The sequence below is a fragment of the Myodes glareolus genome, chromosome 5, assembly GCF_982192425.1.
Source record: "Myodes glareolus chromosome 5, mMyoGla1.1, whole genome shotgun sequence".
NCBI lineage: Eukaryota > Metazoa > Chordata > Mammalia > Rodentia > Cricetidae > Myodes > Myodes glareolus.
Genome location: NC_142030.1, coordinates 29,107,723 through 29,133,185, shown reverse-complemented (window position 1 = coordinate 29,133,185; position 25,463 = coordinate 29,107,723). Strand labels below are relative to the sequence as shown.

The 25,463-nt window shown below is 42.4% G+C and overlaps 1 protein-coding gene across 11 annotated transcripts in view; it reads left to right on the top strand.

Moving 5' to 3' along the window:
- Erc2 (ELKS/RAB6-interacting/CAST family member 2) overlaps positions 1-25,463 on the top strand; it is a 919,008-nt gene that overhangs the window by 564,586 nt on the left and 328,959 nt on the right. For all 11 annotated transcript variants that reach the window (XR_015737860.1, XM_087906197.1, XM_087906198.1 and 8 more), the window contains one exon: positions 1,514-1,674. Coding sequence is in view for 10 of the 11 variants with exons in the window: in XM_087906197.1 (XP_087762323.1) it covers positions 1,514-1,674 (161 nt within the window). In the remaining variant the exon portion in view is untranslated. The remainder of the gene's footprint in view (positions 1-1,513; positions 1,675-25,463) is intronic.

Sequence of the window (25,463 nt, the reverse complement as noted above, 5' to 3'; positions counted from 1 at the left end):
TGGAAACTGAACTGGGGTCCTCGCCAAGAGCAGTTCATGTTCTTAACCACTGAGCCATTCTTTCAGCCTGCGGTATATTTTTGAAATAATGCTATTTAATAATAAGTCTATAAAGAAATTAGACTCCTTTCGATACGCTACTTTTCAGAAGGGCTTCTAGTCACTCAATGGTCTTCATGAAAAACTAAAAAACTTAATTGCTTTTTTAACTTTTATGCTTCTGTAGAGCAATACTAGTTACAGTTAAACATATATGATTCTGTGAGTTTTGTAGGTTATCTTTTATATTCTGTGCTTTTAAAACTTTTTCGTTTTAGCTTTGATTTACAAGCTCATTAAGTCTCCTCTTTCTACCAGGGCAAGATGGAGTATCTTCTGAACCTTAAAAGCATGTAATTTACCTTGTACATGAACTTCGGTGCTTATTCTGAATCAAGTCCATGTAAAACTGCAGAAATTGTGTAGCAAGTCTTTATGAATTGGGACCTTACATGTCATTGACACATTGTGAAGGATTTTCTGTTGACTTTAGTGATGGATGATTCCATTACTGCCAAGTTCAGCTGGAAGGAGAGTCTTAGAAATCCACACATCAGCTCTGGAATCTAGAAACTTCCTAGACCATGATTTTTGAATCAGCAGGGTGGATGCAGCCTGCGCCTGCACAGGGAATGACATTTTACCAGCTTGCTTCATGGAAGTCTCTGGAACATGACCATAAACACCTGCCCTCCTTGTTGTGTGCTGGCTTTAAAAGCCCCCGATGGTTTGGAGTAGGGTAAGGCCTTGTCTCATAGATCCTTGGTCCAATTTTTGGGAGACCTGGCTGAAAATCCTAGATATTTGATAGTCTGGCTTATTTCTACAGTGTATTAGCACCCTATAAAAGTTACATGTCATTTAGTTCAAGTTTAGAACCCTCTCAAGCTTCAGGGGCAAACCAAATTGAACCTTTTGTGGCTGGAATTCTGTTTACCTTTGGCCAAACCCTGCTTCCTGATTGTATGTCAGGGAAGCGAGGTGAGCAAGGCTCCAGAGGCTCTATGGACGTCAATTACCTCTAACCAAACAAAGTTTTGATAGGTTAAAACGTGAATGAATCTGAAACACTTGATTAACTTTCTGTCAAAGCACTGTGGGGCCTCCATACAAAAGTGTATAGTTCCAGTCAAAGTGTGTTTGAGTCTTACATTCCTCTAGCTGGAAGAAGTATCTGAGATTATTAACCATAGGTTGGAATTGGGTCAAGCAACCCCTTCTGATAGATACGTTAAATAGTTTCTATAAAGATCATTGGCCAATCCAATTAAATAGACCTTGAGGAGTTGGGGAGACTTCATGAGTTTGAAAGCATCGTTTTCCATCAGTGACAGACGACAAATGAGCCCCATTTGTGTGTCATTGTAGGCGACCCATTGCCTCTCTGTATTTCCTGTCAGAGCACAGGATCGCGAGACATCCCTTGAGTATGGCTGAAGGAGAGCTCACATGTGCACCTCCCTGTGCCTTTCAGATAGAGGAGCTGATGAACGCCCTGGAGAAGACCAGACAGGAGCTGGATGCCACCAAAGCGCGCCTTGCCTCGACCCAGCAGTCTCTGGCTGAGAAAGAAGCACACCTGGCCAACCTCCGCCTAGAGAGGAGGAAGCAGCTCGAGGAGATCTTGGAGATGAAGTGAGTCACCATCTTTGCTCCTCTGGTCTTTGTCGTCTCTCTTTGAGGGTAGGGAAAGAGGGAGGGCTGGACACGTGGAGAAGGAGCTCAGAGAAAATTAGTCACTTTTGAGGTGTTCCTTGTTTTTTCAGTTACAGCTTTGGTGCCTCATTGTGCACATTTTTTTCAATATCCATTACTTTAAAAATGTATAGCCAGCTTCTGAATATGTATGTCTGTGTTTTATGGACGGCACTGGCATTCACAGGTCTGTTTGTCACCAAGGTTTGAGGTGGCAGAGAGACTGAGGCCTTGTTCAGCCTAGTGGTAGTCTGAGCGCTGCCTGCAGTCAGCGGGAACGTCCCTGAGGAACTAGGACATTGCCCGTTGTTGTCCTACCTCCTGCTCAGTGCCTGGCTGGAACTGACCTTCAGTGCCAAGGACACAGGACTCAGATTTAGTAGATTTATAAAAGACAGGTTAGACTCTCTTCCAACAGGCACACCGTGGTTCAGGTGGAGGGACAGGTAAGTAGCAGCAGACTGTGTTGCTTTCATTGCTCCTGTGAATACAGTGGGGCTGGTTGCTGGGAAGCAGTCCTTCCTGTGGCCCCATAACTCACCCACCTATACATACCCAGCTCCTGTTTTGCTTTCCCAAATGAAAGATCACCATGGAGGACAACTGGAAGGAGAATTATTAAATGATTTGCATAATAGTTGCAATGCATTTGTTCCGAAAGAACTGGTCAAGAAATTGCCTTTCTATAAATGGTTAAATGAAACAATCGTAAGATATAATTTAAATCCTACTTCCTCCCACAATTGTGGCATCTTAAGCCAGTAACACAGACTTTGAAACTGGTGGCTAGGTATGGAAGAGTGACCTCATGGTGACCCAGCAAGTCTTACACATGGTTAACATTAAACCGAGAAAGCTTAGATCATGGAAAATATGGAATGAAATATTTTTGAAGGTTTTAATAATGAGAAGAAAACTTTTATGTCTCTTCAAGTACCTCAGTTTCTCCAAGACCAAAGAACAAGTAAGTTTTTTTCACATATAAACTCATATAAAATAGTATTTTGTCTAATAAAAGATGATATAATAAAAACAGATATTATTATACACCATTTAGAAGCCAGGGAACTGAGACTCCGAGAGATTCAAATAATTTGCTAACAGCCACCTGGCCAGGATTAGCGCAAAGCCATCCATTTCAAGCTCCCTTTCTGCTCCCTCCTTCTCCCATGGAACTTTGTGCGCATTGTACCAGGTCTGCCTGAGTCGCTGCAGAAATCCTGCTGCCATTCCCAGAGGTGGGCATGTGGCAGGTGCTCACTGACTGTTGGGCAAATGAGTAGATGAGATGGCGCAACCGCACACGTGTGTCGAACACATCCCACTTCTGTCCCCTTTGTGTGCTGTTGCATGTGCAGGCGGCCTCATTGTTCTCCATGGCTCCCCATATTATACAACATGCGGTTATAAGAGCCCTTTGATTCTTGTTTATAAAAAGAGCATGTACTTGCATAATTTGGAGAAAAGGAGTAGTAATGGACTATACTGGATTAGGAATGATCAGATCTTGGGTACAATCCTAGTACTTCCGCCTGGTAACTGTGGAAGGGAACTGCCCTTAACCTTGGTGGCTTCCCCCACCCCCAGATTCCTCCTCTAACAGTGTGAGCAGAGAGCTTGACACCCAGAAAATGGTATGTATCTATAAAGGCCCTGTCGACCAATGAACATAATGTCATATGTCTAAGGTGCTTTGTGAGGAGTACCATTTATCTAAAACTGGATTTATTTTTCTAAAACATATAAGCCATTTCCGTGTGTATGTTTTCCTACTTAATTTCATGATTTCAGATAGCACCTAGCTAAGGCCTCTTTGGAGAATTGCCACATTATTTCTGAAGTGTTTAATCTGCTGCCACTGCAGAAGAAATACAGAATTCTTCTGTTAATTCTGTTGGTCAAAGAAACAAAGTCCTGCTTCATTAAACCCAATGTAAACCCAGTTCATTATTTCACTCACCCAGCAGACCGTCTTATGGATGCCTTGCTTGGGACTAAGGAGACATAGGTATGGAACAAGCATCTGAACTAACTGATACATTGTTACGTGATATTGACTGAGCCCTGTGTAAGCTGCTGAAACAATCAGATGTGCATTAGTATGTCTGATGCTTACTAATCAAGCTATAGTAAGGCTTGGATATTCAGTCAGCTGGAAACTCATCTTTAAGCAGGTCTGCTAACCCCTGGTAGGGAGAAAGTCACCATGCCATACTAGAGGGAAGAAGAGTGGGGCCCCGAGTCAAGACAAAGGCATTATTTTCTCATACTGTGACATGAGAGGAGATCACTTTTTGATTGCCAAAGTTTTCTCTTCATTAACATGGAGGGAGTAATGCCTGCCCGGCCTGCTTTACGGAAGTGTGTTAAGGTCAGGGTAGAAATGAAGTACCGGACTGAGATTCATGTAAAATAGCGTGTGTGAAAGTACTTTCAAATCTAGCATGGGCTTTTAAGACTGAGAGGTGTGCCTGTTAAAGTCATTGCAAAAATCAAGTGGTATGAAGTTTTAGAAGTGGAAGCCAGCTGGATCCATGCTCCCAACTTGTCTGAGTGGACTCTTATGTGCGTAATTGCTGATGAAGGATTCCCCAGGCCCTGGGAAGCATCATTCTTGTTAGAGACCGTGACTTTATGAGGTAGCAGCTCATGTTCCGTGGCAGTGCAGTAGCTCATGTGTCCTCACAATGAACTGGAATGTCTTCCCACACACTCTGCCCACTGTCATGTTTTCATTGTTATTGTTATGTTTTCCTTACCCAAAATTGACTTGAGCATCAGTCATAGAAGAGATAGCCTTTTATGTATTTGCTATATAATATTTGAATATAATAGTATTCATTTGAGAGAGGGGGGATACACAGAGAAGCAACATGAAACATATATCATCCATGGCTTTAACATACAGTCACTGAGAACAGTTTGCTGTATGCCTCTACAAATGTGCCCTATTTTTTTTAAGAATATTAGCTTGTCCCTGAATATCTGATAGATCCCACTTCTTTTGCTTTCTGGATGTGAATATTTTCTGTATCACAAGCATAAAATCATGCGATTTTTAAATTACTTAATGTATTGACATTTTTGGTTCAATGTTTTGTTTATATAAAGCAAGATTTGATAAGAACTTTGATGTTTTATTTTTTCTTGGTAATATAGATTGACAGGAAGCTATAAACAACAGTAACAAACAGTACAGATAGATTTCTTGTCATCTTGATCATTTAAGCATTGGTAACATCTTTCAGACTGACTTTGCTACAGACTGACAACCTCACAAAGATTTTTCTAGGTTTATTCTCAATGACTTCTTGTGTGTTATGCAATGTTCTTACATGTATACATTTGTCCAACTGCCCCCAGCGTCAAGATACATGCTTGTTCTACTACCTCAAGAGTCTCTGGTCCTATTTTGGGAGCCATTTAATTTGGCTGTTTCAGGTTTTGTCAAAGTGTGTGTGTGTGTGTGTGTGTGTGTGTGTGTGTGGTGTATGGATCCCCTGAGTTACATACAGTTGTGAGCCTTGACCTGAGTGTTGAAAAATGAACTCTGGAAGAGTACGAAGGAAGCCCTCTTAATGGCCGAGCCAACTCTTCAGCCCAGTTATTTCATTTTTAAGGTGTGTGTGTGTGTGTGTGTATGTGTGTGTGTGTGTGCTGTGTGATGTCATCTTGAGACCCGTGTCACACTGACTTGTGTTTTCTCCTGCCGTTGATCTTCAGTGGGCAGAGATCTAGGTCAGAATTAGGAGAAAGTGCCCGGTGCTTCTGGCTGGAAGTTAACCACATGCTGTAACTTTGCACTTGGGTTTCCTTTGAAAATTGCATACGAAACCAATAAGCATTTGTGGAACCAAAGGGTGAACTAGTTTAAAAAAAAAATCAAAGTTACTCGCTGATCCTCTACAGCAAGGTAGGTGCTAACCTAGTGGAAATAGAAAATCCCCCCCTTACCTTGTCAAGCTTTTAGTAAAAGGAGTGAAAGAAATGAATGAATAAAGTGTTTTATTATGTAACCTTTAGAGAGGTTTGACACATCACTCAGAAAGCCATTTCCAAATAGAAGAGCCTTCTAGGTCATTTGGGATACAGAGAGAGAGAGAGAGAGAGAGAGAGAGAGAGAGAGAGAGAGAGAGAGAGAGAGAGAGAAGAAACAATGTTACATGCCTTCTCACTTTCTGCAGCAGTGCAGGAAGTGAAGGTAAATTCATTATGAGGGAGATCCCCTGAATTTACATGAAGAAATTGTGTTCTTCCCCCAACACTCTCTTAGTTTGATTTTTATCGGTTTGTATCCAAACTGCTGGCCATCGTTCTGATACTGGAAAAAACTTATAGTTCATAACTGTGTATTTCTGTCAAAGAAGACAGTATTTACCTTTCCTTCTGTATAAGAATATTGCTCTACTTTAAAAATATCCAAAAGCTTTTGCTAAGACATTTTATGATGTTTCATTTTTGTTACATTTGCTCCTACTTAAAAAAGACTTTTATTAAAAGACTATTAAGAACTTTCAAAGTTTGGCTTTAAGCACTCTGCAATTACCTTACATTCCAGTAACCAAGCTCGGTCATTTAATTTCTGGCAGGTGAATTTGATATCTGTAGCTAAAAGGAATGAGGACCGTGAGACCCTGACCTGCTTGTGCATTTCCTCAGACAGGTTGACCTGTTGCAATAATTTCCCAGGCAGACAGGCAGCTGATACTTTTCATTTATTATAAAATGCTAAGTCACTTCAAGTGCTTTAATAACTACTTGCCAGTCCCATAATTTGAGGTATGTCTTTTAGATTTTTGCTGGCGATTTCCCATACCTGTGTAAAAGTTTTATGTAAACCTCAGCGTTTTAACTCATCTGATGATTTTTGTCGAGTCCATCTTCATTTCCTGGGTATGGTTAGATTTCAGACGTCTCCTCCAGATAGTTTTCAAGCCTTTGTATACAGTGAGTTGTTTTAGTGCATTCCCGTGGGCTACAGCACCCTCTCAAGCTACGACATCATCTTATTGGCCCCTTTGATCTGGGATCCTTTCTGAGAGAGCCACTCATTAGGTAAGTGCCCTTCAAAGCAGAGGCAACATACAGAATATGATAAAATCAATTTCTTCTTTACCTCATGCCATCATGAGAAAAGACAAATCACATTTCTTCAGGGAGGAATTCTAAGTGCCTGGCAATTTGCACAGGATAAATGGAGTCTGGGAGAGGAGTTCTGAAGGCAGCCATTACTTCAAATTGATAAACTTGGTTTTAAGGGGGCTCTACTATTTCCCAGACGCGTCTCGGAGATTGAATGGGATCCTCATTCATTAGAAGTAATCTCAAGTTTGTAAGTGTGCATTATTTTGTCATTAATTCATTCGTGACACTTAGGATGCAGTCATCGTATCTTCAAATTTTAATTTTATTCAATAAAGAATTTTCTTTTAAATTGCAATGTAGTTTCTTCTCTAAAAAATAAATTATTGGTAAAACCGTAAATTCCAGCTTAAAATATATTAAGTATTATGGTCACATGTCTGGAATGTCCTAGAATGTCTGCCCAGGTTTGAAAGGCATTTGCGTTAGATGGGACTTTCAGGAGACTTTTTGTAGCTGCATAGTTACATGTGGAGATTAAAGACGGTAAACACGGAAAGAGGGAATAGATGTTATGGAGGATGGCTTATTCAGCATGGATTTTGATTTGTGCTACAGGCAATGGCATTAATACAGTTAGTTGTCATCCATGATTTCAGCTTTCCACTCTTAATTCTGAAATTGGTAGCTTAATACCCATAGCAGAAGACAAAACATTTGCTGCATATAAAACTTATAGTGGAGAAATAAAATTTAACTGTAAAGAAAATAACCTTACAAGAGTGGAATGTTCTAGTTAGCGTCCAACACAAGGAACAGAAAACTTGTACAAGTAGCAACTTCTGTCTTGAAGCTTTGCCACTCGCAGCATTTGGCCACCACCTTTTGGTGTTGAAATTCTGGCCTCATTTCCAAGTGTCCAATTTGTGTTCCAGCCAGCAGAAGGGAGGCAAATGAAAGGAACCTCCCTGGCCTCGAAGTCACGCGTATCTGCCACCGACATCTGAGTCAGTTAACAGCTCATTCGAAAAGGAGTTGCTGAGCATCTGCTTTGTATAAGGGCCGTTCTGGGCGCGGGGCACTCTTCTAGGTGCTATTTTAAGGTATAGAAAATACTCCCGACAAAGATTCTATTCATAGACCTAATACTGTACATGCTCTGCTGTGGGAAGGAGTGGCTCACTAGCCACTTTTAAGTCACACGGTCACACGTTACCTACACAAGCAGGAAGATGCAGCCTTTATGTACATCTATGAACAGCTAACACTGTGGAAGGCAAATCAACAAGTAAAGGAAAGTAGTACTGGGAGTACTTGGAATTCTTTAAAGAATAGGAAAAAAATTAGACCAACTGGTAAGCCACCGCACCACATTGCAACATTCACTTCAAATAGATTATTCCTAACCCATACTGTTTCTATCTGTGTGTGTGTGTGTGTGTGTGTGTGTGTATGTGTGTCTGTCTGTCTCTCTCTCTCTCTCTCTCTGTGTGTGTGTGTGTGTGTGTGTGTGTGTGTGTGTGTGTGTATGTGTGTGTGTCTGTTGAGGGACACAATGTGATTTCAAAGTCTCCTTCAAGTACAATCCATATATTCATAAAATGACCTGGAACAATGGATCAATCAGGAATTGCCAGAATCTTTCTTTTTCCTGTGATAAATGCAGTTCAAAATGCATTTTGGTTCAACACTGCTTCTCATATAGGATAAAAGTAGATCTCCTCTGTATTTTATGCATTTCCTTTTCCCCCATCACACTCTTTAGATATGAAATAAATGAACAAAGCAGGAATGATGATCAATAATCAATAGAGAGGAAAACTTTGAAATGGATTAAGCTGTATGCCACGGAGAATCAAGGACTTTCCTTAATTCCCACAAAGAGGCATGGGCTATTTGATTAAAATGCCTTCAGAGAATCAAACAAATCCAGGCAAAAATACTGTTCTGCGCTTCAGACTGTGAGGTTAAACTTAGCAAATATTCATGTGATGCTATTGAGTTGTCACATGAATCACTGCTGTCCCCTGCCAGGTAGTCAGTGTGTTGGCTCCTGGTCTGCTATGACAAACATGGAGGATTTGGGATCTGAACTCAAGTACAAGTGTATTCAGTACTATGCATAGGTTGCTAGCTACCATATGCAGAGTTCTCTAGCCTTTGGATTCAGCGACCAGTGTCCATTAAACGGGGAGCAGTGGGGAGATAGACACTTCTTCCTACTTTGACAGGAGAGCAGGGCGACAGGGTGGGGTGATGGGAATGAGGGGGACAGGAAGGGAGCAATTGAAGGAAACCTTGAAAGTCAGCTCCTTATCTTAAAACAAAATAAGGGGCACCCTGTCTATTGGCTGGAAACATGAAGTAGATATATAGTTTTAGTAGTGAAAAGTGTCAATCAAAAGGGCCATTGGCCTGGTGGTTTTTAATGGAAATACAAACATTTTCTGAGTTAGAGGAGTGTAGGCTTTCAGCTTAAATAATCACAGTCAGCAGTTAAATAATCCACATGCTTGGGAAATGTGGAACTTAAGTAATTCCAAGCACCATACCTCATGCTATCTCTAACCTTACAACAGTCTGTGGGGCTTAGGAAAGGTCACCCTTTAAAAAGGAGGAGAAGACTTATGGGACTCTTCCAGCCTCTTCTAAAAAGGCAGAGCAAAGGGGAACATGTGGCATTTTTTTTCCAGTTAAGTGCAACATTGTATTGGCAGGAGTCTGAGTGGTTTGGTTGAAAACTTATAGGAGATGCTTCCAGTTATAACCCCACAAGGTAAAAACAGGAACTGAGGGACCAGAAGCACTCTGCTGCATCTCCCGACCTGTGAGCTGGGCTTTGGACTCAGATGCTCTCATTGATATGCTGTGGTCCTCTGACACCATTGCTTTCCGTCTGGTTTGATTTTACCTCTCTGGAATGTTTGACAAGGTCTGGAGACAGTTTTGGCTGTCAGGTGAAAGGAAGCTTCTGCTGGCATAGACCATCTACTTGTAGGTAGAGGCCAGGAATTTGTTCTGCAAGGCTTGGGTTAGTCCCCAACTTGAGACACTCATGATACTGAGCCCGAGAGACCCACGAGCAGCCTCTTGGCTTAAAGACTGATATTTCATATAGTAGGGAAAGGGAAAACTTTCCAGGGTCTGATCTCTGATTCAGTCTGATATACAGTGGATATAAATGCCACAGGGCATTTGCTCTACTCAGGATCATGATCAGGCCCAGAAGGTGTGGTGGTGTGGAGGCTTGGGTAGATGAATTTGATTTCCTGATTCTGGCTTGCCATCTTGGTATTGTAGAACAGCTCCCTATGTTACCGAGCCAAGCCTTCAGAGACTGAGCTCCCTAGTTGTCTGCAGCCTGGATGGGGTCTAGAAGACCTGCTCCTTTGTTGCCTGCTATTCTGTAGATTGCACAATCTTTTCTAGCTTCAGGATTCTATTGTTCTTTAATCTGTGCCTGTCTTTGGCCGTTCATTTCTCCAACTGTGGGGTAAGGTATGGAACTAGACAATTCTTAAGACTTAGGCCAACTCTATGATTGCCACAGCACCCCCCTCACCCACGTTTATTCCTCTCTTTCATTTGATATCTCTGAGATATCCTTCTGGTCCTTTCCCAGGGAATCATTTTAGCCATGTTTGCTTAGAATAGAAGAAAACTGAGACCACTGAGGCTAGCATGTAGGTCAGTGGATGGTCTGAGGGTACCAAAAGGAGAGACTGCTGCCCACATGGATGCCCCTGACCAGATACTGGGAAAGCCACAGCCCTAAGCATGTAGAGAGTGAGCATCAGCGTCTACATCCTTACCGGAAGGAGGCATCACAGTAGGCTTCAGGCCTGTGAAGATGTTTGTAGAGGAGACCCCCGCTAGGCATTCAACAACAGTTTGCTGAAGAGGATGGTGTAATACCATGATGTACCATGACTCTCTTAGGTATGTGACTGATTCAGCAGGTCTCCTGCTTTTCTTTTCCATTCTGCCTCCTCCTCCTCCTCCCTCTCTTCTTCATATTCTTTATTTCTCCCTACCTTTCCCCTCTTCTTTTCTTCATTTTCCCAGTGCTTTTATGGGTCCCCCACAGTTCAACAGATTTTCTAAATTTCTCCAACATGATACTTGTCTTGCGAGACTCAGGTTTTGACTGTTGAGCCGGGCAGGCAGCAGAACAAGCATGTGGGAAAGAGAAGAACTGGATGGGAGGATTTCTAGGAGCAGAGAATAGCTGAACCTGGCACTTTTGTCAGGTCTGTGAAATGTATTTGCCATTTAGTTCCCCAGAATAAAGAGAAAGCCAAACCTTCAATCAAGTCCAGCTCAATTCTCTTGTTTATGACAGAGTTTGGGAACCAGCAGATTATGTAAATTGAACTGAAGCATTTGGCATGATCTTCAGGCTAAACCAACAATATTCCTGCGATCTTAATTCCAACCTGGAGGAGGATCAGGCCCACTGTTCTTAGGTCGCGTGCTTCACATGCTGGAGCGACTTGGAGAGTGTACACAGCGATGCCAGCACCAAGTTGTGATAACAGTTAAATTGCTTTCTTTCTGTTCACTTTTCAAACTGGCAATCTGTGTCCCATTCTCCAAGCCCTGAGTTTGGAACTGTTTTCTTGGTTATGCCTCTGAAAAGTTTTCTTGGGAAAAAAAAAAGCAAAAAAAAAAAAAAACAAAAACATTCCCTTAGACACTTGTGCAAGGCCCTCATGAGCTGATGCTGTGTCTGAAAGTCACCAGCGGTGGCACTTGCTCTCCAGGTTTCTCTACCTGTTGTTCTTCTAGAAGCCAGCCCTGTGTGGAGTTGCACTTGATTCCCTTGCTGCTGGGATCTGGGAATACCAAGAAGCACTGGCCTTGGGAGGGTGAGAAGAGAAAACTTTGCTTGTCCCTTGCTTCGTGGCACATCCCTGGCAGCAGGGTTTCCCTCTCTGGCTGCAGGTCCTTTTGCCAGCATGCATCCATGCTTCTAGACGTGGGGGTTGGCACACAGCTTCCTTTGCGCCTTGGCCTGCCCATGGCAGTGACTGCCTACTGTTGCTAGTTTCTTAGTGCTTCCGCGTCTCTGTCTTCAGTTATACTGTCACCGCCCACTTCTCCCTCACTGATGTCTGCTCGTTGGAGACGTGGTGAGTTCTGTTTCCTCTGGGACCCAGAGGGACACAGCGCAGAAAGCTGTGCTATCATGGCCAAGTACATGAAATCTGTTAGAATGATTTAAAAAACTGTTGTTTTGAAAGATTTATATTTTGAGCTGGGTAGTAGTGGCACATTCTTTTAATCCCAGCAGAGGCAGAGACAAGTGGATCTCTATGAGTTCGAGGCCAGCCTGGTCTTCAGAGCAAGTTCCAAAACAGCTGAGGCTGCCCAGAAAAAACACTGTCTCAAAAAAACAAAACAAAACAAGATTTATATGTCATGTATTAAATAATTTGGAGAAGAGAGAAGCACATTGCTTAATGCTCATTCAGAACTTTAAAACAAAAGGATATTGTTTCCTAAAATGAACAGTTTCAAATTATTCTTCAGCATGAATGACTGCTGCAGCCCCTACCCGGGAAAAGTCTTCATCTGAGGTTCTGAGTGTCATCTTCTGTCATCAGGAGTGCAAGTGGCTCTGTTCCGCAGTGTCCAGGGCGAATCCTCCTCTGTTCTGTTGCCCTGCGGGAGTTGTTTATCTGAAAGAGAGAAGTTTCTTGAAGTGGAATGAAAGAGAACGTTCTAGAGGTGTGGTGTTCTTCCAGTGAAGCTCAGGGCATGCTTGGTTCCCAGGAAAGCATTTGGTGACGGTTCCACTGCACTGAAGCACAGGCTAAGCTTTCGTCAGCGGCTCTGTCATTTGTGAAGCCACTGGCTTGTCCTTGCAAGTACTCACGCGGGTCAGTCAGTTATTTCTTCAGAGACCAAACAAACATTTATTGAATATCTATCTGGTCAATGTCTAATCGAAGAATAATCCAAATTACCTCATGGATAAACTTGCACTAGAAGAGAAGTCTGTAGGGTTGTAAGAAGAGCAGCAGACGTACCTTTGTGTGGTGTCTTAAGTAGATAGAAAAGCAGGTGGAGAGACAGAGCTAGTCGAGGGCAGTGGATGTGTTTCAGGATAAGAGTGTTTGCCTTTGCAAAAGCCTAGTGGCCTAAGGGACTCTCTGGTTCCATTAACCCTTAAGAGCCTGGTGAGGTCATGCCTGATCCCAGCAGGAGACTCTTGTCACCCTCCCTGTTACCCACATGCTATGTTTCTGCAGCAACCATTTTCCTCACAGTCCTAAGCTCCCCCTTACAGGCTCACATTTGCTGAGAAGGCCTTTTGTTACGGTGAAATCCGCTGTCTGTTTGGAAAGTTGAATCTCTCAAATGCATTTAACTAAAAGAGAGTTCCTATCCTCCTGAGTCAGACATTTTTAAGTCTCTCCCTGCCCTTCTGTGTACTTGGGCCCCTGGGTAAGGCAGGGCGGTTGGCCTGGTATTCATAAGATGGAACTTCTCTTCTGCCAGAGAGAGAAGACGTCTCTGTGGGATGGAGGTGAGTGTTTCTATGTGCAAAATCTCTTTCCTAATTGGTGGCCCAATGGGCTTGAATGAATTACCACTAAATCTTTTCTCTAATGTCAATTACAACTAAAATCAAAATGAGCTCATATATGGCTTCTGTCTGACTTTAGCAATTGCTTTATTGCCAAGCCCCACCCCATGGCTGGATTATTTTGAACTAAACACCAGACATTATATCATTTTAGTCATAAATACTTGAGTATAAATGTTATTTTTTCAGATAAACATTTGTACAACAAATTACAAACACTTTCATGTGGAGAAAAATTCTAATGAAGGCTTTCCTCCATAATGTTGGAATTATTATGTGACTGAATGTACAAATTGTCTACTTTTTTAGGATGTTACAGAGTAACAAAAAGGAGCATTCGATATCTTCTGTGGAAGAGCCAGAAGATTTATACCACAGGATTCATTCCTTAGTCTGTGACCCTGTTCTTATACTTAAACAGTGTTCTCGGGATTGACATACAGCCACCTCTTCATATACCCAGTGATGGTTCTGTGCATGCCTGTGGAAGGGAAGGCCTTTTTATTGATACTTGATTTATATTTTATTTTGTTTTATTTTTGCTCCTTGACTAAGTGGTAATAACAGAATTTTGAAAAGTTTGTATGATGTGGAATTCCCCCTCTGTATGCTGTGAATACCTTTGGTTAATAAAGAAATTGTATTGGCCTGTGATAGGGCAAAAGAATAGAGATAGGAAGGGAAAACTAAACTGAATGCTGATAGAAGGAAGGCAGAGTTTAGTGAGAAGCCATGTAGCCCTGCCAGAGCCAGATGGAACATCACCCAGTAAGCCACAGCCACGTGGCAATACACAGATTACTAGAAATGGGTTAGATTAAGATATAAGAGTTAGCCAATAAGAACCTAGAGCTATTGGCCAAACAGTATTGCAAGTAATACAATTTCTGTGTGGTTATTTTGGGTCTGAGCTGCCAAGCAGCAGGAATGATCAAGCAGCCTTGTTACATTTGTACATTCAAATATGTGGTTGGTACCATTCTTTGCACTCAAGGATTAATAAAGAGAATCATAATTAATGTAGAAAATGAGATCAAGATCATACCCATACAATACTGATATTAAGCTTTTGAATCAAACAAGTTCTGAATGTACCTACTCAGCGTCTTGCCTTGTTTCTTACCAATGATCACAGAGACATCATGTTAACTAGGAAGTCATTCCTCAGTTGTGAAGCAGTGACTCGGACCCAGTGACATCACATTAACTAGGAAGCTGTTCATCAGTTGTGGAGCAAAGACTAGGAACCTCCTACTACACTAGATGTTGATGCAGAGGGATGTAATTTTTGCTTGTTGGGAGTATACACTAGTCTTGATTATTGTAGGTCCAACTTGGTAACACTTCGATGACTTGAGAGGTCATGGAGTGGTTTTCATATCCATATAACCCATAGATAGATAATCATGTGGTTTATTTTTAGCTGATCCAGGTGGCAGGGCAGAAGACAGAGGGGGGTTAACTTTCAAATCTGATTACTGTAGAGGAGAATGGCTCCTGAAAGTATTACAGATGGGTCGAGAACTTGGAATCATTGTACTTAGGGCTGCAGCAGAAGTTAAAGAGAAGAAGCTGGGGAGATGCCTCAGGGGTTTTGAGCAGTGGTTACTCTCCCAGAAGACCCAAGTCTGATTCCAAGCACCCACATAGTAGCTCATAAGTATCTGTAGTTCCAGCTCCATGGGATCTAATGTCTCCTTCTGGCCTCTGAGGACACCAGGCACCCATGTGGTATACAGACATACTTGCGGACCAAATACTCATACAAAAATACTCATACGTATAAATAGATAAGTAGAAGTATAAAAAGGAAGTTGAAGAGAGATGGTATCCCAAGAAGAATGTCCCCACTCTGCCCCTTGATGCCTATGGCAGGTGGGAGACCTGGCCCTTAGGTCTTAAGAGCAGAAGAGCTGCTCCTGCCCACCAGCTGCTGCACTCAGGAGAGCAGGCTATGCGCCTTATCTTGGCAGCACAGCAGAGGTAACCCTGTTGGTGAGCTGGCCCCAAAGGCGTGAGCTTGGAATAACTGGCCCCCCATTGTCTATCATGAAGCAGCATGGGAGGGGAGGGGGAAGTGCCCCCCACCCCTCACTCTTCACCACTTGTGGTAGCCGAGAGCTGACCCTCCACATTCCCAGCTGCTGCACTCAGGAAAATGGGCCCTGCACCTCACCTGGGCAGCGCAGTAGAGCTGAGACTGTTGATGGGGGTGTATGGGAACTGCCTGGACAATGTGAGCTTGGGAGACCTGGTCCCATCCCTTGCCTGCCATGTGGTGGTGCTCCAACCCTCACTGCTTGTGGCAGGTGGGAGAGTTGGCCCTTCCCCTCACCAACTGTAGCCCTAGGGGAGTGGCCCCTGCACCTGGCCTGGGCAACACAAGAGCTGGCCCTGCTGGTATAGGTGTGGAAGAGCCAACCCTGAGGGCATAAAGCAGAGAGCCAGTAGCTTACTGCTGCAAGGGGTAAACTAGCTAGGGCAATGCTGGAGAGCCCCTGAGGGTGAGGACAGGTCGGGGTAGAAACCTGTCCAGAACTAGGGTTGGCTCACTCCAACATCCACCCCACCTATGATCTGCTGGAGCTCACAGCAGGTGCTGCAGATTCAAAGTTGGAGGATCTCCAAGACACAGGGCAACAGTAGGGTATCCAAGAAGAGTCCCAGTGAGGGCCCAGTATTGGTGTAGCAGAAACCAGAGGCCTTGAACCAGACCAATGGCTCTTGGCAATGAACACTTACAAATAAAGATACATGGATAAAAAAGGGGTTATTGTGTGACTCACTGTGTCACACTACAGCTTCCATGATGAAGTTTTTCTTTTATTTCTCTTAAATTTTATTTTATTCTGGAGGAGGGTTTGCAAGGGCAGAGGGTGGATACAAAGGGGTGGTGAGCTGAATGGGATCAAGATGCAGGATGTGAAAGAATGAAATACCCAAAGAATAAATTAAAATTACGTTTTTTTTTTTTAAAAAAACTGTAGTTGGTTTTTTTTTTTCTTTTTTAACTCTTTGCTCTTGTGGGGCCTGCCACTCAGCTCCAGACACTTATTCTTTCTTATGAATGCCCAGCCTTAGCTTGGCATATTTCTAGCCAGCTTTTTTTTTAAGCTTAAATTATCCCATCTCCTTTTTGCCTCTGGGTTTTTACCTTTCTCTATTCTATATAACCTTCTTTCATCTCCTCCACTGCTGGCTGGGTGGCTGATCCCTGGTGTCCTCTCCTCTTCCTGTCTTTGCTCCTCCCTCTTCTTTTCTCTTCTTCTATTTATTCTGTCTGTCAGCCCCACCTATTCCTCTCCTGCCTTGCTATTGGCTGCTCAGCTCTTCATTAGACCCATCAGGTGTTTCAGGCAGGCAAAGGAACACAGCTTCACAGAGTTAAACAAATGCAACATAAAAGAGTGCAACCCACTTTTGCATCATTAAAACAAATGTTCCACAGCATAAGATAATGTAACACATCTTCGACTAATATTCCACAATATAAAACTGCTTCTATCTCAAAACAAGGAATTTCAGGTGATATGAATCTGTGTTGTTCATATTTGGCTTGTCGAGGAAGTTCCAGGTCCCACTTGATTTGAACCGGGTCATCCTGAGTAGCAGTAATTAGGTGTTACAGAACAGGGCATCATGGCATCCAGCTTTTATTTCCTCTAATGGCATTCTTTAATTCTCAGTAGCCTCTTAGGAAGGGTATCATTTAGCCCCAGCCTGGCTCCTGAAGTGATAAAGTAACTGGAGTTTGGGGAGTAGGGATGGATGCCCTGCATTTCAATCATGGCCCTATGCTTGTTTTTCTTCCTGTGTGACCTTGGAAAAATATGCACTGATGTCTTATCCTCTGTAGAGTTCTAGGATCAAATGAATATATATACATGTATATGTTTTCATATATATAGTATGAATTATAGATATATATCTATCAAATTTTCTATTTCATAAGTTTTTAATTAGTCTATTTTTCAGTAGTCAGAGAGATGCATCCCCTAGTCAGCAAATCAATTCAGCCCTTTTTTTTCAAGCATTTGCCTTCCATTATACTATACATTTATATTCAATTATACTATACGTTTATAGTTTTGCACCTTTGTTCTTTGGATCTTTTCTATTTTGCCACTGAAGAATTTCTGTCACACCCCTTGAGTGTCTAAGGCTACTCAGATGTCCTGTCTTCTCCCAACTACTCTCCAAGCTACAGAATAAACTCTAGTTTGTGTGGAAGTACTCAGCTTCCCCTTCGCTTCCTGTGATGGGTTCTGAGGATCCATCCCTTTGGACGATCTTTTCATTATTCTTCTGCACATTCCACAAGTAGCTGGCTACTGAGTAGTTTCTATGGAAGGGCATGGTGTCTGGGCATGGTGCCATGACCCTTGCCTTGTGAAGCTTATGCTGTAACGATGAAGTTGGCAGTCTAAGCTGCTAATTGCTATGGAGTGTGCCAAGTGCTCTGATCAGGAAAGTTTGGAGTATCTGTTCCATATGGAGAGCAACTGCAGGGGTTTAGGACGCTTCCACAAGGGTTATAGGATTCTTCCACGGCGCTGTGGGAAGCTCCTACCGGTGGTTAGGGGAAACTCCCTTTGGAAGCTTCTCTGGTGGCGCAGCATGTCAGTTCAGACCGGAGGGATAAAGGAAATGGTTGAGGCAAAGGAGGGAGGTTCCAGCATTCTGGTGGGACCCACAGTCAGAGATATTACTCAGGTGGTTAGTGAGACAGTCACTCCAGTGGTTGAAATGATGTGATTGCGCTGATGGATGAAAACAGCACTGGGGATTTTGGCTGAAGGTTGACAAAACGCATAATCATGCAACCAGGTTGTCGTCCGCCTCAAGATTCTTAACTCTTAAACTTACCTTTGCCTTAAAACAAATCGGCCCGCTCCAAGTGAAGCTGGAGCCGTCCTGCCTGCGCCTGCAGTCTTCTTGACATGTGGACCCTGCAGGCTGTCAACTAACTGCATGATTTCTCAGCTGCCACTCCAGGCAGACCTCATCACATTAGATCAAGCCGAAATTTTACATTGGTGTTGGTCCTTGGTAACTGGGCATGAAGTTTTGGCATTGCCTCTCCCTCGTGATGGTATTAGAAATAATTTGTATGTTTATGATAAGAAAGGATCTTTTAAAAATAAGATAACAACTAAAAAGTGATTCTAAAAGTGAGCCTGGAGATGTTAGGCCTAGAAAACACCCCTCCCCGCAGGGCTCAGGGGGTGAGCCCCTACAAAAGAGGAGGTAAAAGATTGTTAGAGGTAGAGGCATGGGCAACTCCAAGGACACAGTGACTTCTAGACATGCATATATTAATGCAGTCTGGAGCAACATGCAGGTGCTTGCTCAAACTGAAGTCAGACAGAATCTCAGCATAAAAAGAGGGAAGTGGATCCACCCTAACCTAAAGCTCTTTTCAACTGATACTTGCCAATGAGGGACAACGGGAGTGTCACTGGGTATATTAACCATACTACAAGGCAAGCCTCATGCCCAGGAGTGGTTGACCGACACAAAGGGAATTTCACTGTTTGTCTTGGCACTTTGTATCTTACTGGTCTCTTGTTTGTTTGGTTTGTTTTGGCGTATTTGTGGGGTGTTTTTTTTTTTTTGGTTTGTTTGATTTTGAAAAGAGAAAGAGAATGAAAAGTTGGGTGGAGAGACTGAAAGGAATTGAGGGAAGTAAAAAACATGATGAAAATAAATGAAAGCATTTAATTAAAGAGAGAATGAAAATTCAGAAAATATGTTTATAACTTAGCTTGCTAATGCAGCTCAAACTGCACACAGAAAAAAATATGTGAGACCAAATTTACCTACTTCCTATTGCATAACTTTTCATAGTTGAAATAATACAATAATTTGAAAAAGAATATAAGCCTAAGGAATAGAAGAATTGACTCCTACCAAGGCTGACTTGAGATAAAATGGGCCTCTGCCCTTTAGCATCTTTGAAAACATTCTTTCTTTAAGTTTTATTAGTTGAGGAAATAATAATGATTAAGCTATGAAAGAGAATGTTGTTTTTATTGAGCGGCAGCCAGTGCAGGACCAGGGGGTTTCAGTTTTGGATGTTGAAGTCCCCAGAAGAGCCCCCCTCCCAGTGCCTTCTGGGAGAGAAGAACTCCCACAATAGCAATTAGCAGACTGAATAGCAATCCTGCTGCCAGGGACTTCTGATTCCTTGTTTTCCTTGTTTTTATAGTCCAAGTAAATTAGGGCCTTGTCCCCAGAAATTCTTTTAGCCACACTCACTTTGGCTTCCGTGACATCCAGATCAAAACTGATCAGCTACAGACTACAGGGTATTTAATCCCAGTCAGCAGTCAGGTCACGGGTCTTCAGTGCAGATCCTCGACTCTAAGACTCAAGTTGCTTTAGGACCAGCTCACTGCACTTCCAGGGCAGCTTGCCTATCGGCAGGGCTTGACTGTGAACTTGTGTTTGTGTGGCCCCACATGCTACTCAGGCACTAAACGGCAGGCTTCACAGGTGCAGAAGTTGCTTCATTTAAAGTCTAAAGGACCAAGCTGGATATAGGTATATGCAAGGTATCCGGACTCCCAAGAGACAGAGGGAAGAGGATTGGGAGTTTGACCAACTGGAGCAAGACACCATAAAATTAAAGGAACTCGAAAACTCATCTTTAAAATGTAGATGTGCACGCATAGTAGGTCTCACAGGAGAGAAGACAAGATTACTGTTGCCATGGCAGGACTAAATGGTTCTGGAGATCATATCTGCTAGGTGGTTAGAAATTTTATGAGTCTAGATACTTAACAGCTCAAGAAATTGAATGATGTCTATTCATTGTGTTCTCATTATTAAGGATGAGAACAGAGTCACATTTGTATAGGATCGAATCTTTGTAGCAGTGCTTTCTCTTCATTGGAAATGATGTTACCTCTCTTTTTATATAAAACAATAGTAAGTGATATGTAATTTTCAAAACTTTTTAATCTCTTTTGAAAACTATAAATTACACATTCTGAATTTGAAGGTCATTGGTGCATTTTAAGTTGGTCTTTGTACAGGGTGAATACAATAAACCAGTTTTATTTTTCTACATGTGGGTATCCATCCATTTTCCCACCACTGTTTGTTGAAGACGCTGTACAGAGAAGTTTATATGTGGCTTGCCTCTTCTAGGCCATGGTCTTCAGTTTTGTGTCATTGCCACTCTGATTTTGTTACTATGACTCTATGGTGTGTGACGTCATTGCTGTGGTACGAGTAGCTCAGAGAAAACCCGTTATCTATATTTTCACACAGCTTTATATTCTGCCTAGGATTTATTCATCTAGAGTTAATTTTTTTGGTTGAATTTTCCTTATTTTATATATTATATGTATGTCTTAAATTCAATAATTTAATGTTTCCTTTTTCTTTAAATACAAGTGTTTACAATATTCAGGAGAGGACTAAGTCTTATCAGGATTTGAATGTCATTTTTCTTTGTGGGGTTGATATTTAAGGCTAGAGGCTGTGTTCCTGTTCTTTCTCTCATGGTCAGGTATGTGTCCTGGGTCAGCTAGGGCCTCCTTGTGTCTGTGGACCTTACCCTGGGTCACTCTATGTCATCGACATGGGCCTGAAGCTTTAGCATCTACTAGAAATTGTAGGACTTCATGTATTCTTGTGGTTGTTCCTTGTTACCATGCCCACATTAGCTCAATCTTAACCAGTAGGTTCCTGCTCAATATGGTCACTGACTGACACTATCCAAGAGATGGTGTATGACAAAATAAACTTCCCACTCACCATCTATGCATGCCCTGCCTCACTAGCAGCTCCAGGAGAGTTCAATTCTCTTGAGAATCATGACTTTGTCTAGTGACTAGAACAGCCATTCTCTTTTGACCTCGGTTGCCTGATTTCCTGATGTGGGATTCCCCTCTGTATGCTATGATTACCATTAATGAATAAAGAAACTGCTTTGGACCTATAGCAGGGCAGAACTTAGGTAGGCGGAGAAAACGAAACTGAATTCTGGGAAAAAGAGGAGTGGAGTCAGAGAGAAGCCATGGAGCTGCCACTGGAGTCAGATGTGCTGAAACTTTACTGGTAGACCATGACCTCGTGGTGATGCACAGATTAATGGAGATAGGTTAAATTAAAATGTAAGAGTTAGCCAATGAGAAGCTAGAGCTAATGGGCCAAGCAGTATTTTAAATAATATAGCTTCTGTGTGATTATTTCGGGTCTAAGCTACCAGGCGGCTGGGACACAAACTAAAAGCCTTCCTGACAACAACTTCCTTTTAGTTAGAGGCTCCTGCTTCTACGAGGAAGAGTAGATCGTAGTGGGGCTGTGAGGAACTAGCCCTTTGAACTACACTACCTTTCTGCACCTCTACCTTTCCAGTTCTTCTGCCACTCATATTCTAATTTCTGATGCACATCTACTTAATAATTCTTCATTATTCTTTCTCTTGGCCTTTACCATGTCACATAGAGACAGCTTCTACTGTGGTTTGGACACAGGCCAAAGACATAAGTAGACCACAGTCTTGACTGTTTTACTAAAGAGTACATAAAAATACCCAATGCAAACACTAAAAGATGGTTCAAAGACATCACTTGAAGAAATACACACCAAAGCCACAGCAAACCCTCTTTTATGTTGGAGGAAGGCTGCTTGTTGATTCTGGCTGCTCGGACCAGAAGTAATCACACAGAAACTGTATTAATTAACTCTAGCTTCTTATTAGCTACCTCTTGCATACTAATTTACCCATTTCTATTAATCTGTGTATTGCCACATGGATGTGGCTTATCAGCTAAAGTTCTGTCTGGCTCCAGCAGGGCTACATGGCTTCTCTCTGACTCTGCCTCCTTTCTGCGAGCATTCAGTTTAGTTTTCCCTGCCTATCTAAGTTCTGCCCTGCTATAGGTCCAAAGCAGTCCTTTACTAACCAGTGGTATTCACAGCATACAGAGGGGAAGCCCACATCACTTTTATATGTGCTAAGATGGCTGCAAAGGACTGAGAGCTACAAGTATCAGTGAGAATGTAGAGGAACTAGAACCCTCATCCATTTGCTAGAACATTTATAAAGTTGTGTCCATGTTGGAGAAAAGTTCAGTACTTTCCCAGAATGTTAAACACAGAGATAAGATGTGTTCTCATAAGATGCACTATTTTCTACTTTTGAATATGTGACCCTGGAGCACGAATAATAAAACCCAGAGACATTGGGGTTCAACCTGAAGATTGGAAAAGCAAAGCAGCTAAGCCACTAGAGAAATCTTAACCTTACCAAGGCTAGGTGACTGCAGCCTGAGCCCTGAGCCTCTTGGTCTCCTCCTGTCTTATATTCATTCCCCTCTAGTGCTAGGATTAAAGGACAGAAACTTCCATCTAGATGACCACTCAGTATAAATCGTGCAGCAATGTCCACAGCAACAGTGTGTTAATGACAAGGAAGTGGAAATGATGCACATGACCAATTTATGTTTTATGGACGATCAAGTATGGTATGTTAGTAGGATATGTGGATCCAATGCTACAACATGGACAATCCTCAAATATTAAGTGGATGAATTCAGAAAAGGTCAACTATTGTATCATACAACTTATGGCAGATATAAAGACAGAATAAGTGAGTGATTAGCCAATAAAGAGTGAGGTGGAGTGCTGACTGCTAATAACAGACACAGGGTTTGGTTGGGGGGCAAATGACATTTTCTGAAAATCATGATGATGTTACTAATTCTGTAATACACTAAAACCCATTGAATGTGAAATCTGAAAGGATAAGCATATGGCCCATGTTTGCTTATAACTTGCTTGATGATTATATATATATATATATATATATGTGTGTGTGTGTGTGTGTGTGTGTGTGTGTAATATATATATGTTATATATATATATATATGATCAAAGCCTCAAAGATAATTTTCTAAATCAGTGTCCAAGGAATGCACAAGCAAGAGGAAGGTACTGCCATTTGAAGGCACTATCAGCCATCAAACAGTGACATTCAGCCTATTCATTTGAGGGCAGTCAACTTGTATTTATTTTGAGACCTGTGTAGGTATGAAGCCTGCTGCTAATAGCTGAAAGTAGTCAGATAATATTGCATAATTGCATCATTATGTTTAAGCCAGATATATACAAAGAGTGTGTTCAGCAGTTCCACAGAAATGAGAGAGAAATTCTTCTGGAGAGGGATTTGAGTGGTCCTAAAGAGTGAAAAGCGGGGCCAGTGAAGAACTGAAAATGTCTTAGGAAAGTAGCGAGTTGGCTCAGCAGGTAAAGATGCTTGCTACTGACTTTAGTGACAGGAGCCCGATTCCAGGAACCCACTCGATGGAAGAAGAGAACCAGCTCTAGCAAGTTTTCCGCGGACTTCCACATGTTCACTGCCCTGCACAGGGTAAATAAGTAAATAGGCAAGGGGCATATTAGGAGGAGGGATGGGAGTGGCAATATTCTTAGTGGTGATAGGCTAGAGTAAAGATGCTGGATCTCACAGTGACCACCCCGTTGAAGTTGTGAAATCCCCAGGTCAAAGCTGGACCCTACAAAAGCACCACTTTCGTCGATCATTTATTAGCAATTGTTCCTGGATTAAGCTGCAATATACCTAAAGCTGAGTCAGGCGTACAACAACTTAGTAATATAATAAGGAACAAAAGGATACTCATTGTTCTGTGCCCACTTTGGGCCAGTGGCTTTCATATATCTATGCATATATGCATGTGCATCCACATGTGTGTTCTGAGAGAGGCTAGGTAGTGCACGAGACTGCTACCCAATACTCTAGATTGAGCCACATATAGCTGCTGCACACTGGGGACACGGCGCATCTGAACTGAGCTAGCTGGGTGTGTGAAATGAATGCCAGATCACCAACAATACTCATGACCGAAAGGAATATTAATTTTCTCAGCAATAACCTCCGTTGATTGCATGCTCAAATATTTTGCATGTATCCATTTAATTAAAATGTTGTTATTATACTGTTCCTTTTTCCATTTTTTTTTTTTTTGACATAGCAACAAGGTCTGACCCGAGTTGTATTTTATTTGCTAAGTGCTGCTATAGAGGGAGGGGCTCGGAAGTCCTTTTCAGTTTATCTTCTGAAGTTTGGCTCCTTAGATCACATAACCATCCTGACACTCAGTATATGTTTCTGGGAGCTTCAGGAGGCAGACAATTTGCAGTAGCCTCTACTAAGTGGTCTTTGAGAGTTCTAAGCTTGAGTCTAATTCAGTGTCCTTGAAAAGGGGAAGATGTCAGATGTGGCTTCTGAACCCCACATTAAGGGGTCTGCACCATGGAGTCATAGCACATCCTAGCTGCCCCACGTTCTCCACATACCTAGACTGTCACCTTTGCCTTCCCTTTTGCTTTTCCCTGTACATCCTGTCAACACTGTATCAAGACATCCAAGCTCTGGCCTCAAACAAGAAGGTATTAGGGATAAAGAATGTTGCAGCTCCAACTTGGAGTCTAAAGTGTCTGGGGACTGACCGCAACTGTGAGACCAGCCTTGCTGTTCAGGATCCAAGGGTAGTGAAGTGCGACTGTCTACTGGTGTTGACAGCTTGAACTGTTGGGGTTGGGGTACTGAGGGCTCTTTACACCCCTCTAATCCCTACTAAGAGGGCAATTTATGGAGAATCCTGGGGTGCCACATGAAAGTGACTCTAATGGGAAAATGGGAGCTGGAGAATTTTGAGGACACATTACCACATGCGCTTCAAGAAGTGTTCATCATCCTCTGGGATAGACAGGCTCTCTGGTGAGGTCTTGTTTTATTGGAGCATGACCAAGAGCAAGCATGGAGACTTCTAAACATAGTAATTTGTAGCCCTAGGGAAACCAGACTATCACAGGCGATTGTAAAGCCACACTGTGCCATGTGGTAGTGCCGCATGCTGGGACAGGGAACGGAATGGCAACACTGAACAAAAGGCAATCTACACCTCAGGTGGTGACTTAATCCTCTCTTAAGTCCACTTGAATCTACAGTATATCCCTAGGGTCCCTGTTTCTCTGTAGCCACAGTTTCTGGGTCAAAGAAAAATTACACGTAGTGGAT